We start from the raw sequence: 24541 nt of genomic DNA on the forward strand, positions 1-24541 counted from the left end.
CATTATCATCTGTATCTATCTTCAAATAGTTCTGAAGCCTGAGTGAAGGACTAGTATCACCTTTAGGGTTTTGTTTTGTGTTTTTGCTTTTTGTGGGGTGGGTTGGGTTGGGGGGAAGGGTCTAGGCAGCTCAGAATACAGACATGTGTTAATCTAAGAAATATCCCTAAAGGACTCTCCTATGAGGAAACCACTTACCCCAAAAGAATATCCATACTGCAGAAAGATCAACCTCTCCTTATTCCCCCAGCTCTCCTGGAAGGGCTTCCATTGGAGGCTGCTTGCAACATATGAGTTCAGTACCACCCTTAGCCCCAGGTCAGTGAAACCAAAATCACTTCCTTGGATACTACCCCCCCACCTCAAAGTGCCCAACAAAGGCCTTTTTTGTTGGTGCCCCTCCCCATGGGGTGATAGGTCTCCAAGACCAAGAAGAACCTGGAGCCCCTGACTTTCTTCCCCTTCCAGGTTCCAGGACCCTGGAATCCCCTGCCCTGATGCCCAGTGTGTTCCCCTACCATAGTTTGGGCACTGAGCCCCCAGAAAGCTCTGCCCAAAGGTCTGCAAGCCTGTCTCCTTAGTCTTAATGAGCATCATTCTTAGGTCTTTCCTTCCGAAGGGGCCCAGGACACTATTGCTGTTTGTTCACTTTCACTCCAAAGAATGGCCAAGAAGCAACTGCTTTCAAGGCTAGGCTGGTTGATGGAGATTATACTTGGGGGCTACAGTGTCCACCTGCTTCTGTGTGAGGCCTATACAGTGAGGGCCTGAGCAGTAGGTGGGTGTAGGGGAAGCTGCGGCCAGCTGGCCCAGCCCTGCCATACAGGGAGTTGAGAATTCTTAATTCAAACCCAACTTGTCGGCGTTTTATGAAACTTATTAAAAGGTAGAAGGATAGAACATATAACAGTTCGTTCACCTGATATACAACTTTAAAATATTTAGTTATATAGTATTTGGAAGAAATGTGCTCCTGTCCTGGGCTCATCAAATGTTACGGACAGAACTGAATGAATTAGTTATTTGGTGAAAAGTGTCCTTTATAAGAATAGTAAAATAGGAAAAGAAAATTTCACACTTGAGAAACCAGTTTCTCCTAATTGCATCCAGCACTTGAATTTTAATACTTAAGAGGTGTAATTGTGGGCACCATTTGCCTGGAAACAACCATGCGGGTACACGGGTATAACCATTGTCTAAGAGTCCACTGTGGACAGAAATATTTTCACTGAAATACCATTGTAAGAGTCAAAATCCCATGACCTCTTCTTCCGCGGCCGCCTCCTTCTTTACTTCCCTTCCCTGAAAACTGTCTAGTTCAAAATGTAAGCCCTTTGGGAGTTGTGTATCTAATTTCAAGAGAAAATCTGGAGTATAAATAGCTCTCAAGTATCAGTTGATCGTGGACTGGGTCAGTTTTCACAGCTCTGCAGCCCCCGAGAGCACCCAGCCAGGGTTCAGGAACCCCTCACTTTATGCTTTATTGACTCCATTGGGATTAAAAAAAAGTCATATTAAACACCAGTGAAAGCATGTTCGGAGATCAACAGTGATAACATTTTACACATATACTCCTTATCATTTCTTTTCTGTAGAATGTATTTTAAGAATTCCTAAGAAAAATGCACCAATGATTATTCTTTCATGCTGTAGGTTTCTTAAACACAAAGTCTTCATTTTACAAGGGCATTCACTGTGTCAGCAATTATGCCCAGTCTGCCCCCTAACACGAGGATGAAGACCAATCAAGCTGTTTGATGTTTGTAAAGCAAAATTAATTATAATATTTGAGATTCCATTTTGTCATCCTACTTGCCCACATTTTTTTCAAAAATGAAACGGGGACAAAATGCAGTCTTCTATGTTTTACATGGGACATAATCTTGCATAAGTATTCAGATATCTTCATATCTTAGATATATGTATAAGAAAATTATTTATGATAATTCTTTATGAAAAGTTCCGGATTATCATTCCACACTATGTTATAGTTTTTGTCCTGCCCTGTCTAGCATGGTCAAATAAAACTAGAGGAGCCTCTTGTGCTCAGAGGGAGGAAGACACAGAGTACAAGGTAGATGCTCGGGAAAGGGAAAATGAATAGGAAAGAAGAGATGGAGGAGAGTAGGGAGAAGTATGTGCCATTAGGTTTATTAGTTTATTTTTTGAATTGTTTAGGTTTTATCCTCCTGTCTTCTCTCTAAACTTCAATAATTAATGAACCTCCTACAAGTTGTTTATGTCTTCATTTTTTATTTCTTATCATTCTCTACTTGATAAATGAGCATGAAAGAATTGATATTTAAGAGACATGCTGAGTTCCTTGGCTATAAGCATGGAAACAGTACATACAATTTTTTAAAATTTTCTTTCCTGTGACTTTATTAAAAAATGCTATCAAAAATGTTTAATGTCTTTCCCATGCCAAAAATACATGTTTCTTCACAATTTGTTTCAAAATATTGTAAAGTGATTATGCAAGGTAAAATTAACCTAAAGGCAACAAAGGAGATGAGTGCATTTACCTCCAAGCTGATGCTGCTTATCAGTCAAATAATACGGGATTCTAGACTAAAACTTCTACCATTTCCCTCCTCATTCCACTCCCCAAAGGTAATCAGTTATAATAGTTTAGTGTAAATATTTCTACACATTTTCTAGTCATCCAATGGATATAGATTGAGCCCCTACTCTGTGCCACCCACAATTTTAGGTGCTGCAGCACACAAAAACAGAGCAACCCTCTGCTCTCAAGGTCTTTACAGTCCAGGTCACTAGATTGTAAGCATAAAATGAATAAACAAGCTAGTGAACGTATGGTATGACATCAAGCAGTGGTAAGTGCTAAGAGCAAGACTATGGCAGGATGATAAAAAGAGTAAGAGTGTTTCCTACTTGGTGGGGGGTGCAGGGAAGCCCTCTCTACTTAAATGCAGTGAGGAAAAGATCCACACAAATATGTTGAGTAAGAGATTCTAAGCAGGGGACAGCAAGTGCACAGACCCTGAAGAAGCAGAAAGCTTGGCAGCTTTGCATACAGCAAGAAGGCCAGTGTCGCTACAGCAAAATGAATAAAGGGTATTGTTTAAGTGGGGGAAGTTGGAGACTTAGCTTGGGATGACTTATGTGGGGTGTTATGAATTAGGCATTGACATAGTCTGACTTACACTTTAAAAGAGGCATTCGGGCTGCAGAGGGAAGAAGAGACTGACAGGCTCAGGAACAAGAGCTGGGAGAGCAGTTAGGAGGCACTGCAGTCAGTCAGGCAGGAGATGGTGTGGCCTGGCCTCTCACTCATTCGCGGCTAGTGGGGATGCAAAATGGTGCAGCCACTTTGGACAACAGTTTGGCAGTTTTTTACAAAACTAAGCACACCCTTATTATTACCACCCGGCCATTGTGTTCCTTGGCATTTACTGAAATGTGTTGGACAAACCTGCACACAAATGTGCTTTATTCATAATTGCCAAATCTTGAAAGAAACCGTGATGTCTTTCAACAGTAGAATGCATAGACAATAAAAAGAAATGCGCTATTAATCCATGGAAGGATATGGAGAAAACTTAAATGCATATTACTAAGTGAAATACGCCAATCTGAAAAGTTGTAGCCTTTTACTATGTGATTCCAAGTATGTGACAGTCTGGAAAAGGCAAAACTATGGAGACAGTAAAAATATCAGTGGTTGCCAGGGACTGGGAAGTAGGGAAGGTAGGAGGGATGAGTAGGTGAAGCACAGGGATTTTTTAGGGCAGTAGAACTACTCTGTCTGATACTATAGTGGTGGATACATGCATGTCATTATATATTGGTCAAAATCCACAGAATGTACAACACAATGAGTGATCCCTAATGTAAACTATGGACTTTAATTAATCATGTATCAACACTGGCTCATCAATTGAAATAAATATACCATAGTGACACAAATTGTCAATAATGAGGTAAACTATGGAGGTAGGGGTAGAGATGAGATGTATGCAAACTCTCTGTACTATCCATTCAATTTTTCTGTAAGCATAAAATTGCTCTAAAAAAAAAACTATTGATTTTTTTTTTAAATGAAGAAGGTGCTCCAAGATTGTGGATCTCAGGTAGGGAGAGCAGAATGCAGAGTCCTCTAGAAAAGGATACTCATTCTAAAAGGAAAAAACAGAAACTCCTTGCCCCAAACAAAAAGGTCAAGGTGTGTTGCCTGGCTCTGGAGGTTTCCCCCTTTCACACGCTGGAGTGGCAGAGATGGATACACAGGAGGATGAAGGTCCTCATAGGCCACTTTTGCAACTGTGCTGTAGAGCAGAGAAGAATCTTTGAGAAGTAGACCTGTAGCTACGTATTTCTGTCACCTCCCTTCTGTTCCTCAGACACATCAATACTGATCCTACGTCGGAGCCTTTGCACTTGCTTTTCTCTCTGTCTGGGATGTCCTTCCCCCAACCTTTCCTATATCTAATTCTTTCTTATTCCTCAGGTCTTAACTTTCTTATTCCTTGGGTCCAAAGTAGTGTTTCCTGTCATAATTAATCTCATTATATCACCCTCCCTATTTCTTTTTAGTCTCTTTCTTTTAGAATACAAGTTCTATATGAGAGGGGACCATTCTAACTTTTTCAATTTGTAATCACTCCATAAGTTGACAATTTTGCAATGTCTACATAGTATGGTGTTTAGTCAATTGCAAATAGAATTTTGGTACCAGAAATAGAATTGATATGCTCTATTAAATGAATATTAATGCAAAGCTGAGCTTTTATCTTCTATCTTATTTATAATCCATACTGGTAGTTACCACAGAGTGTTCATAAGTGAGTGGAAATAGTCTTTCTTGTCCAAACGAATAGGACACATACACACACACGCACGCACGTACACAAACACACAGAAATTGAGAGAGAAAGAGATTTATTTTAAGGAATTGGATCATGTGTTTATTGGGGCTGGCAAGTCTGAAATCTGCAAGGCAGACTGGCAGGCTGAAAATTCTGGCAAGAGTCAATGTCTCAGTCTTGAGTCCAAATGCAGTCTGGAAGCAGAATTCCTTCCTCTTTGGGAGACCTCTTTTCTTAAGGCCTTCAACTGATTGGATGAAGCCCACCCCATATTTTGGAGAGTAATCTGCTCTACTCAAAGTCTATTGATTTAAATGTTAATCACATCTAAAAAATACTTTCACAACAAAGAAAGTAGACCCGTGTTTGACCAAACAATGGGGCACCATAGCCTAGCCAAGTTGACACATAAAATTAAACATCACAGAGGTATTTGTTGCTTTTTCAAGATTCCCCTTTTAAGTTATACAATAGCATATTTCATGCTTTTATCCTTACACACTCTCTTCTTTTATTCCTATCCACTAATTAATCCATATCATTGTTTCCCCCTGAGATTATATGCTCTTTCCTTCTCAATAAATGACCTCATACATCCTGACTAAGAATTGCTAGTCTCCTGAGTAGCATACCTCTATGTGAACCATCATTTCCGTGTGCTGATTTTGTCAGGTTTGATGATCTGTCTTGGATAATTTATGCATTTAGGACATATGCCCTTAAATTATCAACATCAAATTTGCTGTGGAGCAGTTGGCAACCATGACCACGTGTCTGTCATTCTACTCAGATTTGCTGATAAAACAAGGCAGCAGTGGAATGCTTGGAACATGGTGACATCACAGGATTACACCACAATGATTCTTAGTCCAATTGTCCTGCTCTGTAGTTTTATTTGATCACTGCATAAGAGTGATAGATATGGCATCATCTTTAAAGTAGTGACATTTTCAAGCCATGTAGTTTAGTAACTTGCTGAAATGGGCTAAGGAATCTAATTTAAAATGAACAAAAAGGAAAAAAATATATTGTGCTTTAATTTTCTATTTCAGTGTTGTAAGGGTAAACCAAAAGTATCAAAATCTAAGACCCAAACGAAAGTTAAAAGTATTATACAGTAAGTATTAAACAGTATTAACATCCAACTCTGTAAATCTTTTTTATCTTCATATGTATACATTTAGCTTTGTAACTCCAGCATTTAAGTTATGTTTATTTTCTATAAGTTATCTCATAAATGCATTCATGCTTAATACCACAAAAAGTAAATATTTTTAAATGACTGTCTTCTGCATGTGTATAAAAAACAGCAGAACATATGGGAAGTCATTTAAACTTTAAATTTTAAAGGAACATTAAGATTTATTCTTCTGCATATTATCTTTTGAGACTCTCTTTGGTCTTGGTCTTATTGAGTGCTTTGGTTGGGCCTCCTGTTTTTTGCCATTTTGTTTTGTTCCTGCCTTCTTGAGATGGCCTGTGACTTCTCCCTAAGGCTTTATGGGCAGCTACCACTGGCTACCTTCCCTGCATTGGCTCATAATCCTTAGGCCTCATTCTGTGCAAAGAGATTTACCATTGCAAATGAAACCCACAGATCAAAGCTAAAGTATGCCAAAAAGAGCTCTGAGTTCTTGAATTGGTGCACTGACAAGGAAAGAACGACTCTCAAATGACAAGCAGACCTGGCCTGTGTTCTTCCTGGAGGCAAAGCTTGACAGCTCTAGAAAGCCATTTTGGCATTTGGTGGGGAACCTTTCACAGGATCTTGCCAGTTCAGACCTTTAGGAAATTCTTGATTACTGAAACTGAGTGGCTGTAAAATAAGGATGTTTCCTTTCCTGCTTTAATGGCGGCTGTTACTACTGGTCAGTCCAGTCTACCTGGGGTTTTTACAGGAGTGTGATGGTGGTTCCGGTTCCTGTTCACTGCCTCACTCCTAGGTTGATTTCCTTGTCCAGCAGTTCTAAACCCATCAGCTCTCCACCCTCAAGTCAGCATTTTCTCTGAACTGGAGATGTCTCTTCCACTTAAACAGGCTTGGTCACCTGAAATGAGCTTTTGAAATAATCCATTTATCTCCAAGTGTTTTCATCTTTTAACTTTTTAAATCTTCAATGTTAATATCAGAATGATTATCTTTTAGAGTACTTAAATTATTATTTTCCTAAAATTCAGAAATACTTGTCTAATAAAATAGCATCTGTGAATAACTTTTGTAAATTCCAAAGCCTCATTCAAATAGAATGTACTATCCGTATTATGTATATAAGATTATTAGATATGTAACAGCTATTATAGATTCAATTTCCTTTTGTCCTTCTACTTGAATTGCTTCTTTTAGTAGCAGACATGTGTTTATGGATTCTCTTCCCCATCTTTTCTTAGTTTTATTCATTACTAGACTAGTATATTAATGATACTAACAATTGATACCTCTAGACTGGTATCATTGTACTGAAAACTGCAAATGCTTAAGTCTATTAGTTCTTGCCTTCAAAAGGTGATCAATTTGAGAAATTAAGAGTTTTTCAAATGTTATCACAGTTTTTTTCTTTCTTTAACTAGTTCCTATTAAGGAATAATAAGGGAGTAATTGGCTATATTTTAAATCCCATTGCAATGCTTATTTTTTTATTATTAGTTTTCCTTCACTTTTTTCTAATCTTTAATCTGCATAAATTTTTGTAGAAGGCTGCTGGATACGGACGATGAGCTCTGTGACATTCAGTCCGATGCAGTCCCATCAGAAGTCCGAGACTGGTTGGCTTCTACCTTTACCCGGAAAATGGGGATGACAAAAAAGAAACCCGAGGAAAAACCAAAATTTCGGAGCATTGTACATGCTGTTCAAGCTGGAATTTTTGTGGAAAGGTAAGTGAAATCATTGGTATCTCAAGACAATAAAATTGGAAAGGCAGCAAATGTGTTCACTATATCAAAGTTATGAGAGTCCTATATTTTACGTATTGAGGAAACCCACAATCTTTACTAGAATGAACAAATTTAGGACTTTATGATGAACTTACCTATAAAAAAAAACCTTGTCTTGGATCTATTCTTTTTATTTGTTTTAAGTTGACATGAATATTAAAAGCAAAGACTTTTGAATGATCATTCTCCTCAAACAAACCATTGTGAATAACTGTTTAAAATCAATTCTAACATCTTTGTATGTTATACAACTAATTTTACCTAAATAAAATGTAATATCTCATAAAATATATTCTATACTAGGTGACAATCTACATATAAAAAGCAAGCAGGCCTTTCTTTGCCTTAAAGACAAAAGACCATTCTCTTCCCATCTTTCCATCAAGGGGAAAAATGTCTCTCATGTTCACTTTTGAGGAGTTTTTTTTAACATTTCTGTCACTGAAGCAAGGGGTATTTGATGGCCCCTAGAAACATGAAGTCAAATCACCAGAGTTTCCAATATGAAGCATGTGTTAATATGACCCAATTTTATATTCTCTTAACCCTTAAGAAACACAGCTTATTCATGTGTCTGGGAAACAAGATGTTTCAGAACTAAAACTACAAAAGACTGACCCAAAACAAACATGTTATATCTGACAAAATTGAAAAGCAGTTATCAGAAATCCTGTAGATTAAAAAAATATATTAAATTGTATATAAAATATTGTTTTAATATTTTGAAAATAATAAAATTGAGGAACAGAGAAACTTTCTTTGCTATACTTAAAATTAAATTTGAGAGCGATCACATTACTTTTTATCTTCTGATATCTCTCAGCATTACCTCTAATAAGCATTACAAACTGTAATTACTCTCTGCTAAAGGAACAATGGAAAGCACACTTGGGTTTCTAAAAGTGAGAATGCGTTGCAAGAAATATACTATGCAATTTAAAGATATATTATAACCACAGCACATAAAGCTTCTCATATCTTGGCATGTGCCTGTTTCACCCAAAATAGCATCCACTGAGCGATTTTCAAATTCTTTTGCATTATTTCTTAACCATATCTAATTGGCTTAGATTTTAGAAATCCTCATAATAAATGGTCTGATTAATTAGGTGATGTGACACCATCCCCGTAAGTGCATAAACTTGTCCCAAGTCCACTAGCTGGAACCAGAAGTCTGAGGCAAGGAGGCAGAAGAGAAAGAATTTCTATAACCATATTACTATTTATTAAAACAACTTAGGCAACTGTGACAGTTATTGCTTGTCCATAGCATCAAAGTAAAAATATCTAAATAGTATTTCAGAAAGGCAGTGAGGGAATCACAGATAAAACATGACAGTATGTTTGATTTGCTAAATGAATGTATATTTTGTCTTGTTTGTTTAAAACAAATTGAAGTACTTGGCAGCCTGAAAAAAAAAAAAGTGAACTGTTGAGGCAAATCAATTGAATTTCCATTTCCACTCAAACTAAGGTTAAGAAGAATTCTATAAAATATATTGACATGCTAAATTTCCTTTTTTTATATGCTGCATAAACCAAATTTTATTTAATAGCCTATTAAAATACCAAAATGTACTTAAGGTAGCTAAATTAGTAAGCAGTCTTGAAGAAATTAAAGTACTAAGGACACATGGAAATGAAATATTTCTTTTATCACTATTGAATCCCATTAGTAAATGCTTAAAAATAGCAAGACATGTTTACTGTGAATTTTCAAAAATAATCATCTTCAATCCTGAAAGTTAAAAGTCTTTTTGAAGTCTTGTTGCTTCCTCTCTCAAGCATCCCCTCCTGAGATTCGATACCTTAGCAAGTCCTGGTGATTACCTATCCCAAAGTATCCTGATTATGCCCACAGTCTAAGCCTCCATCATCTATCTGCTATCAGAAATATGACAGTGGCTTTCTAACTGGCTCCTTTCCTCCTCACGTACCCTCTCCAGACAAGTCATTCTACAGTGATGTTTGAAAATACAAATTTGTTCTTGTCACTCTTAAGCTGCAAACCATCTGGTGATTTCCCATTTTTCACCTGGTAAGCAGGCCTTGCTTGGTAAGGGCCCTTTTTTCTTTCTAACCTCATCTGATTCTACCATCATCCTTGACTGAATATTTACCAATCTGACTTCAATTCCAAGAATATTTCTAAACTGTCCTGCCTTGGACCTATTGATCCTACTATTCTCTCTGTCAGAAATGATTCTCTCCACCCTTCAACACAGCTGGCCCTTTTTACCTTTCCAGAGGCCTTCTTTGATCACTCTGTGTACTGTTCCTCACTACTGCTACCCTCAACCAGTGGTTTGCCTCATAGCACTTATCCCTGTCCATAATTCTAAATGGTTTCTTATTTTTTTAAATCCCTTTTTAACCATTGGAATAAGCACTGTGAAAGCAGCAACTATATTTTCCTTGCCCTCCACTACATAATCTGTTGCCTAGCACAGTGACTGATACAGGATAGTTTTTTGGTTTGTTTTTTTTTAAGTTTTTTAATTCTATTTTGTAATTATTGTAAAACCTTTATAAAGTAATCCACCATATTTCCAATAGGACTTTCACTTCCTCTAGGAGCCCAGAAAATTCATTATCCTTTTTCAGTGACTCCTAATATATCACCTATTTACTAAAGTGTGAGCCAATTGTATTAAGGTTTCTCCCACACTCATTCTGATTCCAGGATGATTTATCTTAATTTTCCATCTTAATTTTCTATCCTAGAATTCTATTCCTGATTGCAGGATTAAAAAAGTGTGATAATGAGAAGTTTTCTCTGTCTCTTTGGAAGGATAATCCTCTTTGTCTTTTTTTACATTCCATATAATGAGAAAGTATGTTGGTATTCATTTCTCAGCCTACTCCAAGTCTAAGAAACTCAATAGCACCCGAGTTCCCACTGAGCCCAGGGAGCTCTGATAGAGTCAGAACCAAGGGTATTGGCTGCAGGGTAATGAGAATAGTTATACTAATAATAATAATGGCTATCTTGCACTGAATATTTATGATATTATGCTAGGCATTTATATCATTTACTCTTCACAGAAAGCTTATTATTCTCATTTTACAAGTGAGTGACATTAAATAGCTTTCCAAAGGTCAGACAGCTAGTAAGTATCTAACTTGTGATTCAGAGAATGTGTTTTCTTTGCTACATCATACTGCTTCCCTGTGCCATGAAGTCGAACTGATTTAATGTTAAATTTTAAAGTTTCTTATTCCTGATTGATTTTTATATTGACTCTTTTCTCTGTTCATCATCCTTCCGTTTACCCTGTACTTCTATTTTTTACTAACAATGACTAGAAAAATAGAAAAAACTATTTCTTTAAAAAAAAAAAAACTAGCATCATTGACAGTAATTATTTTCTAGATGTTTTGAAGTGTGATTAGTTTCCTTGGTCTGCAAAATTAGAATAATTATGCCTATCTCAATGGAATAATTAATATAAGTGTGTTTATTTATAAACTCTTCTGAGATCTTTTAATAGAAATAGAGGATAAGGATTTTTTTTTTTTTTTCTTTTTTTTCTTTTTTTTGAGACAGAGTCTCACTCTGTTGCCTGGGCTAGAGTGAGTGCCGTGGCGTCAGCCTAGCTCACAGCAACCTCAAACTCCTGGGCTTAAGTGATCCTACTGCCTCAGCCTCCCAAGTAGCTGGGACTACAGGCATGCGCCACCATGCCCGGCTAATTTTTTCTATATATATTTTTAGTTGGCCAGATAATTTCTTTCTATTTTTTAGTAGAGACGAGGTCTCGCTCTTGCTCAGGCTGGTCTCGAACTCCTGACCTCGAGCGATCCACCCGCCTCGGCCTCCCAGAGTGCTAGGATTACAGGCGTGAGCCACCGCGCCCGGCCTGGATAAGGATTTTTTTATTATTCCTGGTCCCCCACATTCAAAGATGATTTATGGTCATTTAAAATAAACATAAAGTGGAAGCATGAAAATAAAGTAATAAGGTCTCTGGAATAAAATGGGGAGATACTTTATCAAGAAAGCCTAAGTTAGAGATATAATTAAATATAGTATTTTAATTCTGAGCTTCCAAGAAGTCAAGATTAAAAAGGAAAACATGATGAATTACTTGGCTTTCATTATCTTTAAAAAAATGATGGCTTTTACATAGAAACTAAGTAATGTGTCCCATGAATTCTTAATATAAGGCACATCAAATCAAAAAGGTTAGTATCTTCCATAGAAGTTTTATAAAAGACACAGAATATTTTCCACATGACTGTTTCTTATATTGACCATATTTATCATTATATTTAATTAAAATATGGTATTGTCCAGGTGTTTGGGAGGGTGAGAAGCTACAGCAATATAGCCAAGGAATGCAGCTTGTTGTGGACTAACTTGATGTAAGAATGAAGGGACATAATTAATAATCAGTTGAGTTCTTTCTTCCCAAGACTTGTGGAGGAAACATGTATTTTTCAGAGTCCTGAATAGAAGCCTACTGCTATTTTTATGCATTCGAATACCATGTTGATTCTATTCTCACATGAACCCATAGAGGAGGTTCTTATATTTGGTTTATGTCATTTTGATTGCCCATCAGAAGATGAAAAAACAAATTATTGATTAATTAAAAATACTTTTGTTATTGATACTATTATGGAAATGGAAAGAACTTTGTTTTCTCTCTAAATTATCTTTCATAAATAATATTGAATGATGATTTGAACAAACCTGAGAAATTTTTGCCAGTATGATTTCCCCCAATATTATTAACTAAAAAAAAAGCTGTGTAAATTATGATGATACTACATATTCCCTCCTGTAATTTCCATTTTTTAAAAAAAGCTATAAAGGAAATATTTTAATGACATTCAGCTTCTAGACTAAAAATTTTGGCACATAAATGGAGACAAAATAAGAATATTCTACTGTCATGGATATGGTGGCATGTTAGAAAGTGTTGTTAATGCATATCCAAAGTACACTCCATCTTGTAATAAGATAAAGTTTAGGAAAGGATATTTGATATGTAACTAAAATCATGTCAACTTTATAGAGTGGTTGTTTGTAGACAAAATACTATTAACATCTGTCACATTGTAGATGCTTAGTAAACTGTGGCTATCATTATCATTGTTCCTATAAAGGGAGTGTGTAACTAATGGTAAAAGGTGAACAAGTCAAAAATAATCTTTTCCCTCATATTGAAGAAATATCTGAAAACTTTGAGTAAATGATTTTTATATGAACACTTATTTTTGTCTTTTTTAGGATGTACAGAAAATCCTTTCACCTGGTTGGTTTGGCATATCCAGCAGCTGTCATAGTAACAATAAAGGTGAAATAATTCCAATTATTTTAATTTTATAAAATAGTCATTTAAAAAAAATCTTCTTAAAATGATTGGGAGAAGAGAATAGGTCTTTACTGCTGCCTACATATTGGAATATAAAAAATATTCTAACCATTTACAAAACGTACTGTGTTCCAAATCATGATTCATTATAGACTTAAATGATGATTGATTTACACTAACAAACTATGTCAATGTATATATGTGTGTGTGTGCACACACACGTGTGATTTTTTTTTTTCTTCATGCTTTATTTAGGTGGATCTTGAATTCCATTTTGAGCTGGTGCTAGTACTTATCAAAATGTATGTATTTTGTTATGAATATATTATAGAAGAGTTAAATGCATTATCAAAAGATGTTTTAGTCAACATCTATGTTTTAAAAAAACAAAAAACTTATATAGAAGAAAATTATTTATAATTTTAAGTCTGAAAAAATGTAAAATATGAGATAAAATTAAGAAAGAGAAAAAAGAAGTTCATCTCTCTTATCTTTGGCTTTTCTGGTGGCTGCCCTATTCTAACTACATTGTTAGAAATAACCAGAGTTGAAACTCTGAAATGAGAAAAGTTACTGGCTCACTTGTGTGTGTGTGTGTGTGTGTGTGTGCATTGTTCCTAAATGTTATTTCTACAGAGGCATTTTGTAGGCTCATCCTTTTAAATTTCTTATCACCTAATTTGGTTGGAGAAATTTAATCTTATCTCCTAAAAAGCTTCATAGTGGTTTTCTTGCATTCATCAAGAATTTAAAGGATACTGGCAACAGAAGATCTTGGGTTGCTTTATTTCTGATTTATTATATTCCTTTCCTATTTTAAATTTGTATTGCTTTTTAAAAAATTTTCTTTTAAGCATCTTTGCATTTGTTTTTTCTCTGCTGCATATTAAATTTTAAAGGTTTTTTCTTTTAATTTAAAAAAGTAGTTCATTTTTCTTGGATGCTTTTTTATATTTATATTTCTTAAACTATACATGTTGAATACCCCTAATCTGAAAATCTAAGATCCAAAATGTTCCAAATTCCAAAACTTTTGGAGCACTGCTAACATGGTGCTCAAAAAAAAAATGCTCATTGGAGCATTTCAAATTACAGATTTTTGAATTAGGAATGTTCAAACAGTAAGTACATAATGCAAATACTCCAAAATCTGAAGAAAATCTGAAATCCAAAACACCTCTAGTCCCAAGCACTTCAGATAAGGGATATTCAATTTGTAATAAAGACAAGAATATAACTGGAATGTCACATTGAGAGGATACTAATTACTCCTCAGTTCTTGAGAAATTTTGCCTACTCTATTATTTCCTCAACCATGGGCAAGAAAATTACTTATTTTTATTTTGTTTATTTGGAGAATCTTTGCTTAAAAACAACCAAATGACAAAATACTGTAGTATGAGAGAATGTAATAGTTTTTCTAAAATGTAGTGTAGTAAAAACATATGAACTAACATGTTGCAGGACGCAATATCACCAAGTAAAAAATGTTTTAGTTAAATAATTCTTATTCTCTGAGAAACCTCCTTGTCTTGTTTGTTCTCACTCTGATGACCTAAAAGCCAGGCATCTGCAGTAGTTTACAAATGTAAATCATCGTTGTTTATAAAAATTCCCAAGAAATGGAGAATTAACCTTTTATTCAGTGAGAACCCCCTATTTGGAACTATAAATATAAATAGCAGCCTTCTAAGATTCTGAACTAACTCTTCTATGTTAGCTTTGGAATTTGATAAAAGATTTGTTGGCCTCCTTTGAGATTTCTTCGTGGTAAAATGCCTTCTAGCAGAACTTTTAAAGATTTTTAATTTACAAAGAGATAAAGCAAGTGTTTGGGGATCAAATTAGGGCCAAATGCAAGGAATTTAATAACAGCATATAAGCAAACCAAAAAATATTTCATTGGTCTTTGTTTCCAAGTGATTAAAAATAGCACTTGAAGCTGTTACTATTATTTTTCAAGGGAAGTATTTTTAAAAAGAGACTGAATACGTTTTATCAGATTTTCAGTTTAGTTTTAGCATGTTACAGCACATAGAGTTGGCCTCCATAAAAATGTGTTAACTGAATAAAATCCTAAAAAGAGCCTACTCAAATTCAAAATCAGTGCATAGCTTTATGGCTGCCCACTTACTGTTCAATACTAGTCCTGCTGTGTGTGTGTAAACAGTAGGCCATCTTGCTAGCAGTTTCTGTTAATCTTTAGAACTGCCTACTGTGCTTCTTTAGAGTTTTTTTTTTTTTTTACTTTTTTTTTTTTATTTCATCTTATTGTTATGGGGGATACAGAATTGCAGGTTACATACGTTGCCCATGTACCGCGTTTCCCACCAAGTCAGAGCTCCAGGCATGTCTGTTCCCCAGATAGTGCGCGTTGCACCCATGGTGTAGGTATATATCCCTCCCTTCCCCAACCCCCACTTCCCGAGTCAGCACCTTCAAGCGTTGCCATTCCCCAAACGGTGCGCAATGCACTCATTGTGTAGGCATACACCCATCCCCTCCCCCACCCCCCACCTCAGTCTGATATCCAATTCGTGTGGTTCCCAGATGTGTATTTAGGTGATGATCAGGGAAACCAATTTTCTGGTGAGTACATGTGATGCTTGTTTTTCCATTCTTGGGATACTTCACTTAATATAATGGGTTCCAGCTCTCTCCAGGAGAACCACAGAGATGTCGTATCTCCATTATTTCTTATAGCTGGGTAATATTCCATGGTATACATATACAACAGCTTACTAATCCAATCATGTATTGATGGGCATTTGGGTTGTTTCCACATCTTTGCGATTGTGAATTGTGCTGCTATAAACATTCGGGTACATGTGTCTTTGTTACAGAATGACCTTTTTTCCTTTGGGTATATGCCCAATAATGGGATTGCTGGATCAAATGGCAGGTCTACTTGAATCTGTTTAAGATATCTCCATAATGCTTTCCACAGGGGTTGCACTAGTTTGCAGTCCCACCAGCAGTGTATGAGTGTTCCTGTCTCTCCACACCCATGCCAACATGTGTTGTTTTGGGTTTTTTTGATAAAGGCCATTCTCACTGGGGTTAAGTGATATCTCATTGTGGTTTTGATTTGCATTTCTCTGATGAGTAGGGATGTTGAGCATTTTTTCATATGTTTGTTCGCCATTCTTATATCTTCTTTTGAGAAGTTTCTATTCATGTTATTTGCCCACTTTTTGATAGGGTTGTTTGATTTTTTCTTGCTGATTTTCCTGAGTTCTAAATAGATTCTTGTTATCAGTCCTTTATCTGATGTGTAGTATGCAAAAATTTTTTCCCATTCTGTAGGTGGTCTGTTTATTCTCTGGACTGTTTCTTTGGCTGTGCAGAAGCTTTTTAATTTAATCATGTCCCATTCATTTATTTTTGTTGCTGCTATGATTGCCTTGGGGGTCTTCTTCATAAATTCTTTGCTTAGGCCAATGTCTGTAAGAGTCTTTCCTACATTTTCTTCTAGAATTCTGATTGTATCACGCCTAAGGTTTAAGTCTGTTATCCACCGTGATTTGATTTTTGTAAGAGGTGAAAGCTGTGGGTCCTGTTTCAGTCTTCTACAAGTGGCTAACCAATTCTCCCAGCACCATTTATTGAATAGGGATTCTTGTCCCCAGAGTATATTCTTTCCTGCTTAGAGTTTTTTAAGCAAAATCATGAGGTAGCTGGAGTGGTTTAATATCCCTGCCCACTGCCCCGTCTCCCAATTAGGGGGTACTTTCCTGCTTCCCTACAGGCCTGCCTGCCTCCCTAGGAAATTTCATGAAATGCCAAAATTACTATCTTCCTCCTCAATCAAATGGCCCACTTCCTTTCCCTCATCGCCCCTCCCTGGAGAAAAGTATAAATGGGTCAGCCAAAGTTAGAGTGAGTAGTAATAGGTGAAAAGTAGTGTATAATAAAATATCTTTTAATAATAAAAGGTAGTATACCTCTCTGTGATATTTGCATTTTAAAAGAGGACATAGATACCAAAACTTTAAGCCAAATTATAAACTCCTATGGTAAAATTTCAAGCAATGTAGCAGGTGAGTAAGCGAGGAAGAGAAATTGGGGCTATCTTCCCTCTGTTCCTCAACTGCCATCACCCATAAAACCAGAAATTCTACCTTAAAAAGAGGCCCATGCTGGGAAAATAATTTATGGCAGGAAGTTGGAGAGAAATTAAAGATAAAGGCAGTGTTATAGTGTTATCAAGGTTATTACATCAGTTTAATAACCTTGGGATTAAGGGGAGGATCTTGGTGCTATATTAAGCATTATGGCCTCACTTTTGTGGCTGTGGACCCATAGATACTAAGTGGCCCTGCCATATCAGACTCTGGTAAAAGTATAGTTTGACATGCTAAATTGAAATATGACCTGCTGAATGTACACTGCCTGTTCTTTTGAATACTTTTTCATGGAAAGAAACAGAACTATATGATATTGCCACCTAAAGTATTCACTCTTTTTTCTACAGGACATCGATAAATGGTCTTTTGATGTATTTGCCCTAAATGAAGCAAGTGGAGAACATAGTCTGAAGTTTATGATTTATGAACTGTTTACCAGATATGATCTTATCAACCGTTTCAAGGTCAGCAACATGGGACAAAAGTGAAATGCTCTTAGAATTGGTTGTTTGAATAAGAATGAAAATGCAGCATTTTCATCTGAGTGAATTTTCAGTTGATTGAGTCATTAATTCATTTAGAATGTTACTAGTTAGTAGGTCACAGAACTACGGGGACAAGTTTACCACCTGATAGAACCATTCTGCAGAACTCACTGGCATATCTATGGAGCCACCTGGATATCATGAGGCTGGTTGGTATAGCTTCACTCCAGCAAGACACCAACATACCCTGATTAATTCACAGAACATTCATGTGGGGATTCGACGTTCCTAAAACACAGAATGAACTTTTATTGGCAGTTTTTCTTAAATTGAAATGAAGGAGCTTCTAATTAACTTCATTTGGATCCATCCAAACAACAGATTTGATCCAGACTTCTGAGCAGTCTGCAGCTTGTAACTTTCAAATTTTCTTGTAGAATCTTGGCATTTTTAGAGGTAGAAAGTACAGGGAGGTCATCTATTTTAACCCCCTTGTACTACAGATAGAAAAATGACTTCATGAATTGTAATTGGAAGTTTTTACCCTTTTAAGAACTAGCCTTCTTACTTGACTTTGGAAAATACAAAAATTTAAAGACTGTGGTAATTGTAAGACTGTTATTTCATCTATCTTAGTAAAATACTTGGCAGTTACAATCCTTCTTGGGACTGAAAGCTAATATATTAATGAGGTGTTTTTTTCAGAACAGTCCACATTTGACTTAAAGAAACTGCTGCCCGCATCTGAGTCACTATGTCCCATGCTGAACACTGTGCTCATGTTGATTTAGTGCCACTCTTTTGATCAAAGTATAATCATAATTATTACTCTTCCACAGATTCCTGTTTCTTGCCTAATTGCCTTTGCAGAAGCTTTAGAAGTTGGTTACAGCAAGTACAAAAATCCATATCACAATTTGATTCATGCAGCTGATGTCACTCAAACTGTGCATTACATAATGCTTCATACAGGTATCATGGTAAGAAAGTCTTTGTAACTGAAGTCTGTTAGTTTGGAAACATCAACTTCCATTTCCCTAAGTTCCTATTGTCTATTTAACACCCATAGAATTATTATAAGTAGTAAGTATTATAAGCGATAATCTTTTGGATTTGGGGGGCTTAATGAGTTAATTATAATACACTCTTTTCAAAAAATATTTTAATTCAGTGAAAAAAAAGATAGCCAGAGGCAAATGAAAACATATTAGTTTTCCAAAATTTGGACCATAGAACAGTTTTGTTTATAAATTCCTTTTTCTATAGGAATCAACCAAAACAAATTTTAAAAAGGGGACCTAAGAGAAAAAGTCTTCAGTATAAAATTAGAGTGTTCTTCTCTCATTTATCATGTTCTCCTAAGCTGACCTTAGTAGCTTTTTCTCTTTTACTTGCATTGCTAATCACAATCAAATCCTAATAGAGATTTTGGGAAATTATTCATGTGAATGTTTCCAAATTTTCCTTCCTCTTCTTTGAATATGAATGAATCAATGAGTGGGTGAATAAAAGATTCAGCAATGCAAACCCTGGGATAATAGTGAGTAATGACAGGGACTCTGAGACAGCTTGGAATTTCTGCCATGTCTTAGAGCTCAGGACAACTCCCGGAGGGTGAAAAATGAGGAGCAGCCCTTCCTTCTTAAGGCGCCAAACTGAGCTGGGTTCAAAGAGGTGTGGGCCATGTGACATTTCCTAATCCTAGTACTGTTTTCCGAATGAAGTGCAATGAGAAAAAATATGCCATTTCTGGGAGGTAACCAGAATTTCATCATTTTAAAATATATTTCTCCTTAAGTACATTTCTTTTTCACTTGTCACAAGTATAAGGGGAGCCAAATAAAAGTCTCCTGTTTCAGCTTTGGAACCTCTGGTCTGAAGGTGACATCGAAGAGATACGATATGTCATATTGGTGGGTAAATGGAGAAATTCAAATCCACGATGTGACTTTACCCTCAGACTTTTAAGAAATACTTATTGTAGGACCTAACAGCTATTCCAGCTTCTCTGGAAGACTGGGAAATCTAGCCCAGCCTGGCATGACTCCTAGAAAGTTAAAGTCGTTAGTAAAGATCATATAGTCACTTTAGGAGAAGGCCATGACTACCAAATATAACTTTCCTCTATTTTAGCAGTTTTGGCTTGGAAATTTGCTTCTGATTTTATTCATCCTTTAGCAAAAATGTGTCAGTGGCTGTTTAATCATTGACTAGTTTGGTCATTACAAACATTGCCTCCTGTTAGAACGTTAGCATTGTCTGGGATCAAAAAAATACATTTCAACCAAAAAGAATAATGAAAAATTTTACAATAAATGGTGAAAGGAAAGGCAAAATGAGTTCACAAATGTATTGACTATTTTGACAAAACTAGGTTAGTTTTGACAGGTTTTGGAAACTTATTTTAAGAAGTTTTTTCTATATGAAAAAGTTATGGTAGGGGAGTATTAATTTTCATGCATATGAATGTGTTAGTTCTTTGAAACAAAAAAGCATTATAGAAATATTTATTCAGCTAAAACTCTCCAGCCCTTTGTTACCCCTCATATTTGACATGAAAAGACTGGGTCGCCTACACTGGTGTTTTAGTTGATGCCTTGCTATTTCAGGCTGGCCCTATCAGTGTGACATTTATGGAGCACTTCAGTTGCAGCCCAACACTGTCAAGCGACTAATGCATCCTGTCACCTGCAAGATGTTTTAAGGACCATTCCTGAAAGGGGTTGCAATGAAACCATTGTTCTGTTTGCTAATGTCGTAAGGGACACCTTGAAGCCTGGGAGTGGACTACACAGAGGAGTGTTCATGCTAGTACACTGTTTGTCTCCTTCTCTCTCCTTTTGTCACTTGATTAACTTGTAGCCCTGTGCCCTGGTGACAGTGATGTGCAGTAACTCAGTCCATTTGCTAAAGAGCAAATGCTTTACAGAGTGCTGCCAAGCTGCCTCCAAATGTGTCTTTGAATATGAAATCACCCAAGGACCTTGGCCAGAAAACACTTGCACTTGAGGGCTCCTGGCACTGTGTTCTCTCTAATGTTAAGAGCAGAAGAAAGAGAGATGACTTGAAACCTATTTTCTTTGGAACCTGTAGTTCACTGACTACATCCAGAAACAGTCTTCCGTACTCTGGAATGACTCAATTTTTCTGTGATCAATCTACAGAAAATTTGGCACTATTTCACTATTCTGTTCCACATAGTAAATGGCTTCCCATACAACACTGTTAGAACAGTGGAAAGAGTATGGGCTTGGGAAGCAGTCAGATTGCTCCTTCACTTCCTAATTCACTAGCTCTCTACCTTGGTTCCTTTTTCACAAAAATTTAACTAATAGTACAAACCATCTCATAGAATAGCAAAGAGGAGTCAATAAAATCATATTTGTAAAGCCTGACATAATACTTATTAACACATACCTTAATACAAATAAATAAATTAATTATTACAATATGCAAGCTTTCTATACTGATAACATAACAGACTACTTCAGCCTATCCAAAGGAATAGAGAAACAAGTGTCCAACCCCATAATTTTAAGCTAAAAGAGATGTTACTTATATGCTTTTAAGTATACTAGGAACTAAGAAGTCAATGTGATTTTTCTGACTTGAAATTCTCCCCACCCTATACATACAGTACACACATATACTTCATCACGCAGGCACACACACCAACACACACACACATGTGCCAAGTAATTCAGATATTAAAATTACATAAGTCTCAAAGTTTTATTAGCTTCTACCCATTCATATATCCAGTTAAATTAGCTAAAACATCTGCTTTAAACATCTCAGAAGAATGGTGCAGCATATTGCCTCCCTTGAGTAATAAATTCTATGGTGATCCATAGAAGAAACAGAAACTTTGGAATGTGACAGATTTCTTGCTGTGCCACTAGATAGCCATGTGACTGACCTTTGACATGTTAATCCATTTCTTTAAGATTCAGCTTTGTTATCTGCAAAATATGGATAAAAATATTTACCTAGCAAAGGGTAAATAAAATGGCTACAAGAATTAAATGAGACCATTTAACTACAGTGTTCACTTCATGTTAGTTCCCTTCCCATTTTTACCTGTTATCATTATATATGCTGTCAGTGGCAGTCAATACCTCCTTATGATATAATTTGATGCCTGCCTAATTTAGAGCAAGTCTACCTGAGCATTTCTCTAAATAAAATGCAACCTACAGTTGCAATAAACACCTACATGAAACCAAATGTCTGCGTTGCTCATAACGTTTCATTTTAACCGTTTATTTCTGCCCACTAGGAATCAGAAGAACCTTGGATTGGTATTGACCACTACTATAGTTGGGAAGAGTGATGTGATTCAGCCTCATTTTCTCTGGCGTGTCCTCATGAATCATTTACAAAATCTATGAACTTAAGCATCCATATTCTGAGTTAGAACTGTCATTTGACACCAAGATAAAATGAATCAGCAGCTAAGGAGCTAACAATCAGTTCAAAATTCTACTTTTGCTAATATAAAATAGATATGTATTTTTAAATTAAGTGTGAAATTTCAGTTTTTCTCTCTTCCTAAACTAGTCTGTAGTGTAAACTTAATCACAAAGGCCATAGTGTGGCAATAAATAAGAAGGATTCGTAGAGAAAATATTATTTATGGGAGGCACAGATTAATTAGAATAAAAATAAGAAACACATTTATAATCAATTTTGACAGCTAGCAAGATAATAGTTTTAAATATTTATGAACTAATCTCTAATTAAATTTTATCTCTGATTTCCTAATTTTTTTTTTTACTATTGCAACTTTATATTTTATATTACCATAATGGAAACTGAATGTTGCTTCTTTTAAAAAAACCACAGTTAAATCTGCAAATCCATAAATAGAACTAATAAGAAATACTTTAAGAAAATAGGTAATTTTTTCAAGAAAGAATCTTATTTATTAAAACAATGCGTTTCTTGGGGTACAAAAACTAGTTTAACTTCAACTGCTATTCATTTCATGGTGTTTAATTTCATAGTTTCATTGGGAACATTGGAGGCTCAGTTCCAGTTCAGCCTATAATACAGGCTCTTAATAAGGTCACTTTCTTCCTTTTAATGACTCACAATTAAATGCATCTATAAACACAGAACAGCTAGTTATATCAACTTCCTTTGGTTCTGAAAATCACTGCTGCTTCAGTCTTCCAACTGTGAGGCATTTATACTTGAATTGCAATCACTAAATATATACTAGCTATTATTTTCCAGATTTAATGCTGTAAACAATGTACATAAAGCAATAAATTCAGTAAAATACCATTTATTCTGTATTTTACTACATGACAAGATTTGTGATAGGCACAATGGATACATTAAAACCTCTTTTAAAACCCCACAGGGGAATGATCACTAATCCCATTTTCGTGGGAACTGCAGCTGAGAGGGTAAATAACTTATTTTCCTGAGGATCAAGAGATTTAAAATCAGGATTGTCTGATTCCACAGACTCTTTCCCTACTACATTTTTCTAATGCAAAATTCATGAAATTCAATTCAACAAACTAATATTAAGTTCCTGTTATGTGCCAAATATCATGATAGGTTCTGTAAAGGGACCAAAGATTAATGAAACCACACCTTTGGCAACTGTTAAGATTCAACAGTTGTCATCTCCTTCATTTTTGACTTATGGACCTACAATGGGTTCCTCCAGCCTTTTATCCAAATTCCAAATTCACAAGCTTTAATTAAGGTAGTCCATCAACTCTTTCCATACTCTTCACCCTCTTGTCAATATCACTTCACTTGACTCTCCAATACAATTGTACTATTGGTATTTCTATTTCAATACATTTCAATATAATCATTCCCCATTTGCTCTTTCTATTTAAAATTCTTCTGTCTTCAATTCCACACTTAACTATCAATCTTTGTCCATCCTTCTTGCAATATCCATTGCCACCAAATGGCCTTTCTAGCTGCCCTCAGATTGCATCTTTACTCAGCAAAATTTTATCAAGTACACATATAGTTTACATGATATTTTTCTGTTGTTTTGTGCAAGGTCTTTAATTGTCTTAAGTGTATAGACCACTAAGAGTGAACTCCATATCATTTTGGATTCTCCATTCCTATCATCAAGTACCATCTACTTGCAGTGCTGTCAGTAGAACTTTCTGTGATAATGGAAATACTTTGTATCTGTGCTGTTCTATATGATAGCCACTTGTCACATGTGACTAGTGAGTGGGTGAAATGTGCCTAGTGTAACTGGGAAAGTGAATTTAACTTTATTTATTTTAATTTAAATAGTCACATGTGTTACCCTATTGGACAATGCAGTAAGTGTTTTACAAAAGATGAGATGAATAAACTATTTAATTATTTCTAAATGAACTCATAATGTAGAAAAATTCTGTTAAATCATTCAGTTAGCAGAAAGATCAATGTAAATGAAACAGATGGTCCTGTATTTTATGCGAAAGCATTTATTCTTTCCTTTATCACTTTTAAGTTTACTTGCACAGTTGTATATGTGTTATGAATAGAAAGTTCAATGAATTCTCAGAAACTCTTCTAAATCTTTAAATATAAAAATTAAGTTCAGTTTCTCTAAAGAGTAAAGTGAATATTTTCAACTTTTAAATGGAAAATTTTCTCATAGTAGGGTCTTCTACAAAACTTGAGCTAAAAGACATTTTAATGACATATGAACTATATGTTAAAAAATCACTAAACTATAATTCATTTCATAAGGACTCAAATTGGTAGGCTATGAATTCAAAATGAAGGCAGGGTTCATCTTTTAAATCATTGAAAATTACTCCTTTTTCAATTAGCAAGGATTATATCTCAAATTTTGGACATATAGGCCA

At 35.5% G+C, this 24541-nt stretch overlaps 1 protein-coding gene across 10 annotated transcripts in view; it reads left to right on the forward strand.

Moving 5' to 3' along the window:
* The window catches only part of PDE1A (phosphodiesterase 1A), a 313670-nt gene that overhangs the window by 231893 nt on the left and 57236 nt on the right, over nt 1-24541 (forward strand). For 9 of the 10 annotated variants that reach the window (XM_069470028.1, XM_069470036.1, XM_069470043.1 and 6 more), the window contains 4 exons: nt 7521-7703; nt 13000-13066; nt 17559-17675; nt 18536-18676. In XM_069470028.1, the coding sequence (XP_069326129.1) occupies nt 7521-7703; nt 13000-13066; nt 17559-17675; nt 18536-18676 (508 nt within the window). Of the gene's footprint in view, nt 1-5719; nt 5947-7520; nt 7704-12999; nt 13067-17558; nt 17676-18535; nt 18677-24541 lie in introns of those variants that run through there. The other variant, XM_069470083.1, reaches the window with a different exon arrangement.

This window comes from Eulemur rufifrons, chromosome 1 (genome assembly GCF_041146395.1).
Source record: "Eulemur rufifrons isolate Redbay chromosome 1, OSU_ERuf_1, whole genome shotgun sequence".
Lineage (NCBI taxonomy): Eukaryota > Metazoa > Chordata > Mammalia > Primates > Lemuridae > Eulemur > Eulemur rufifrons.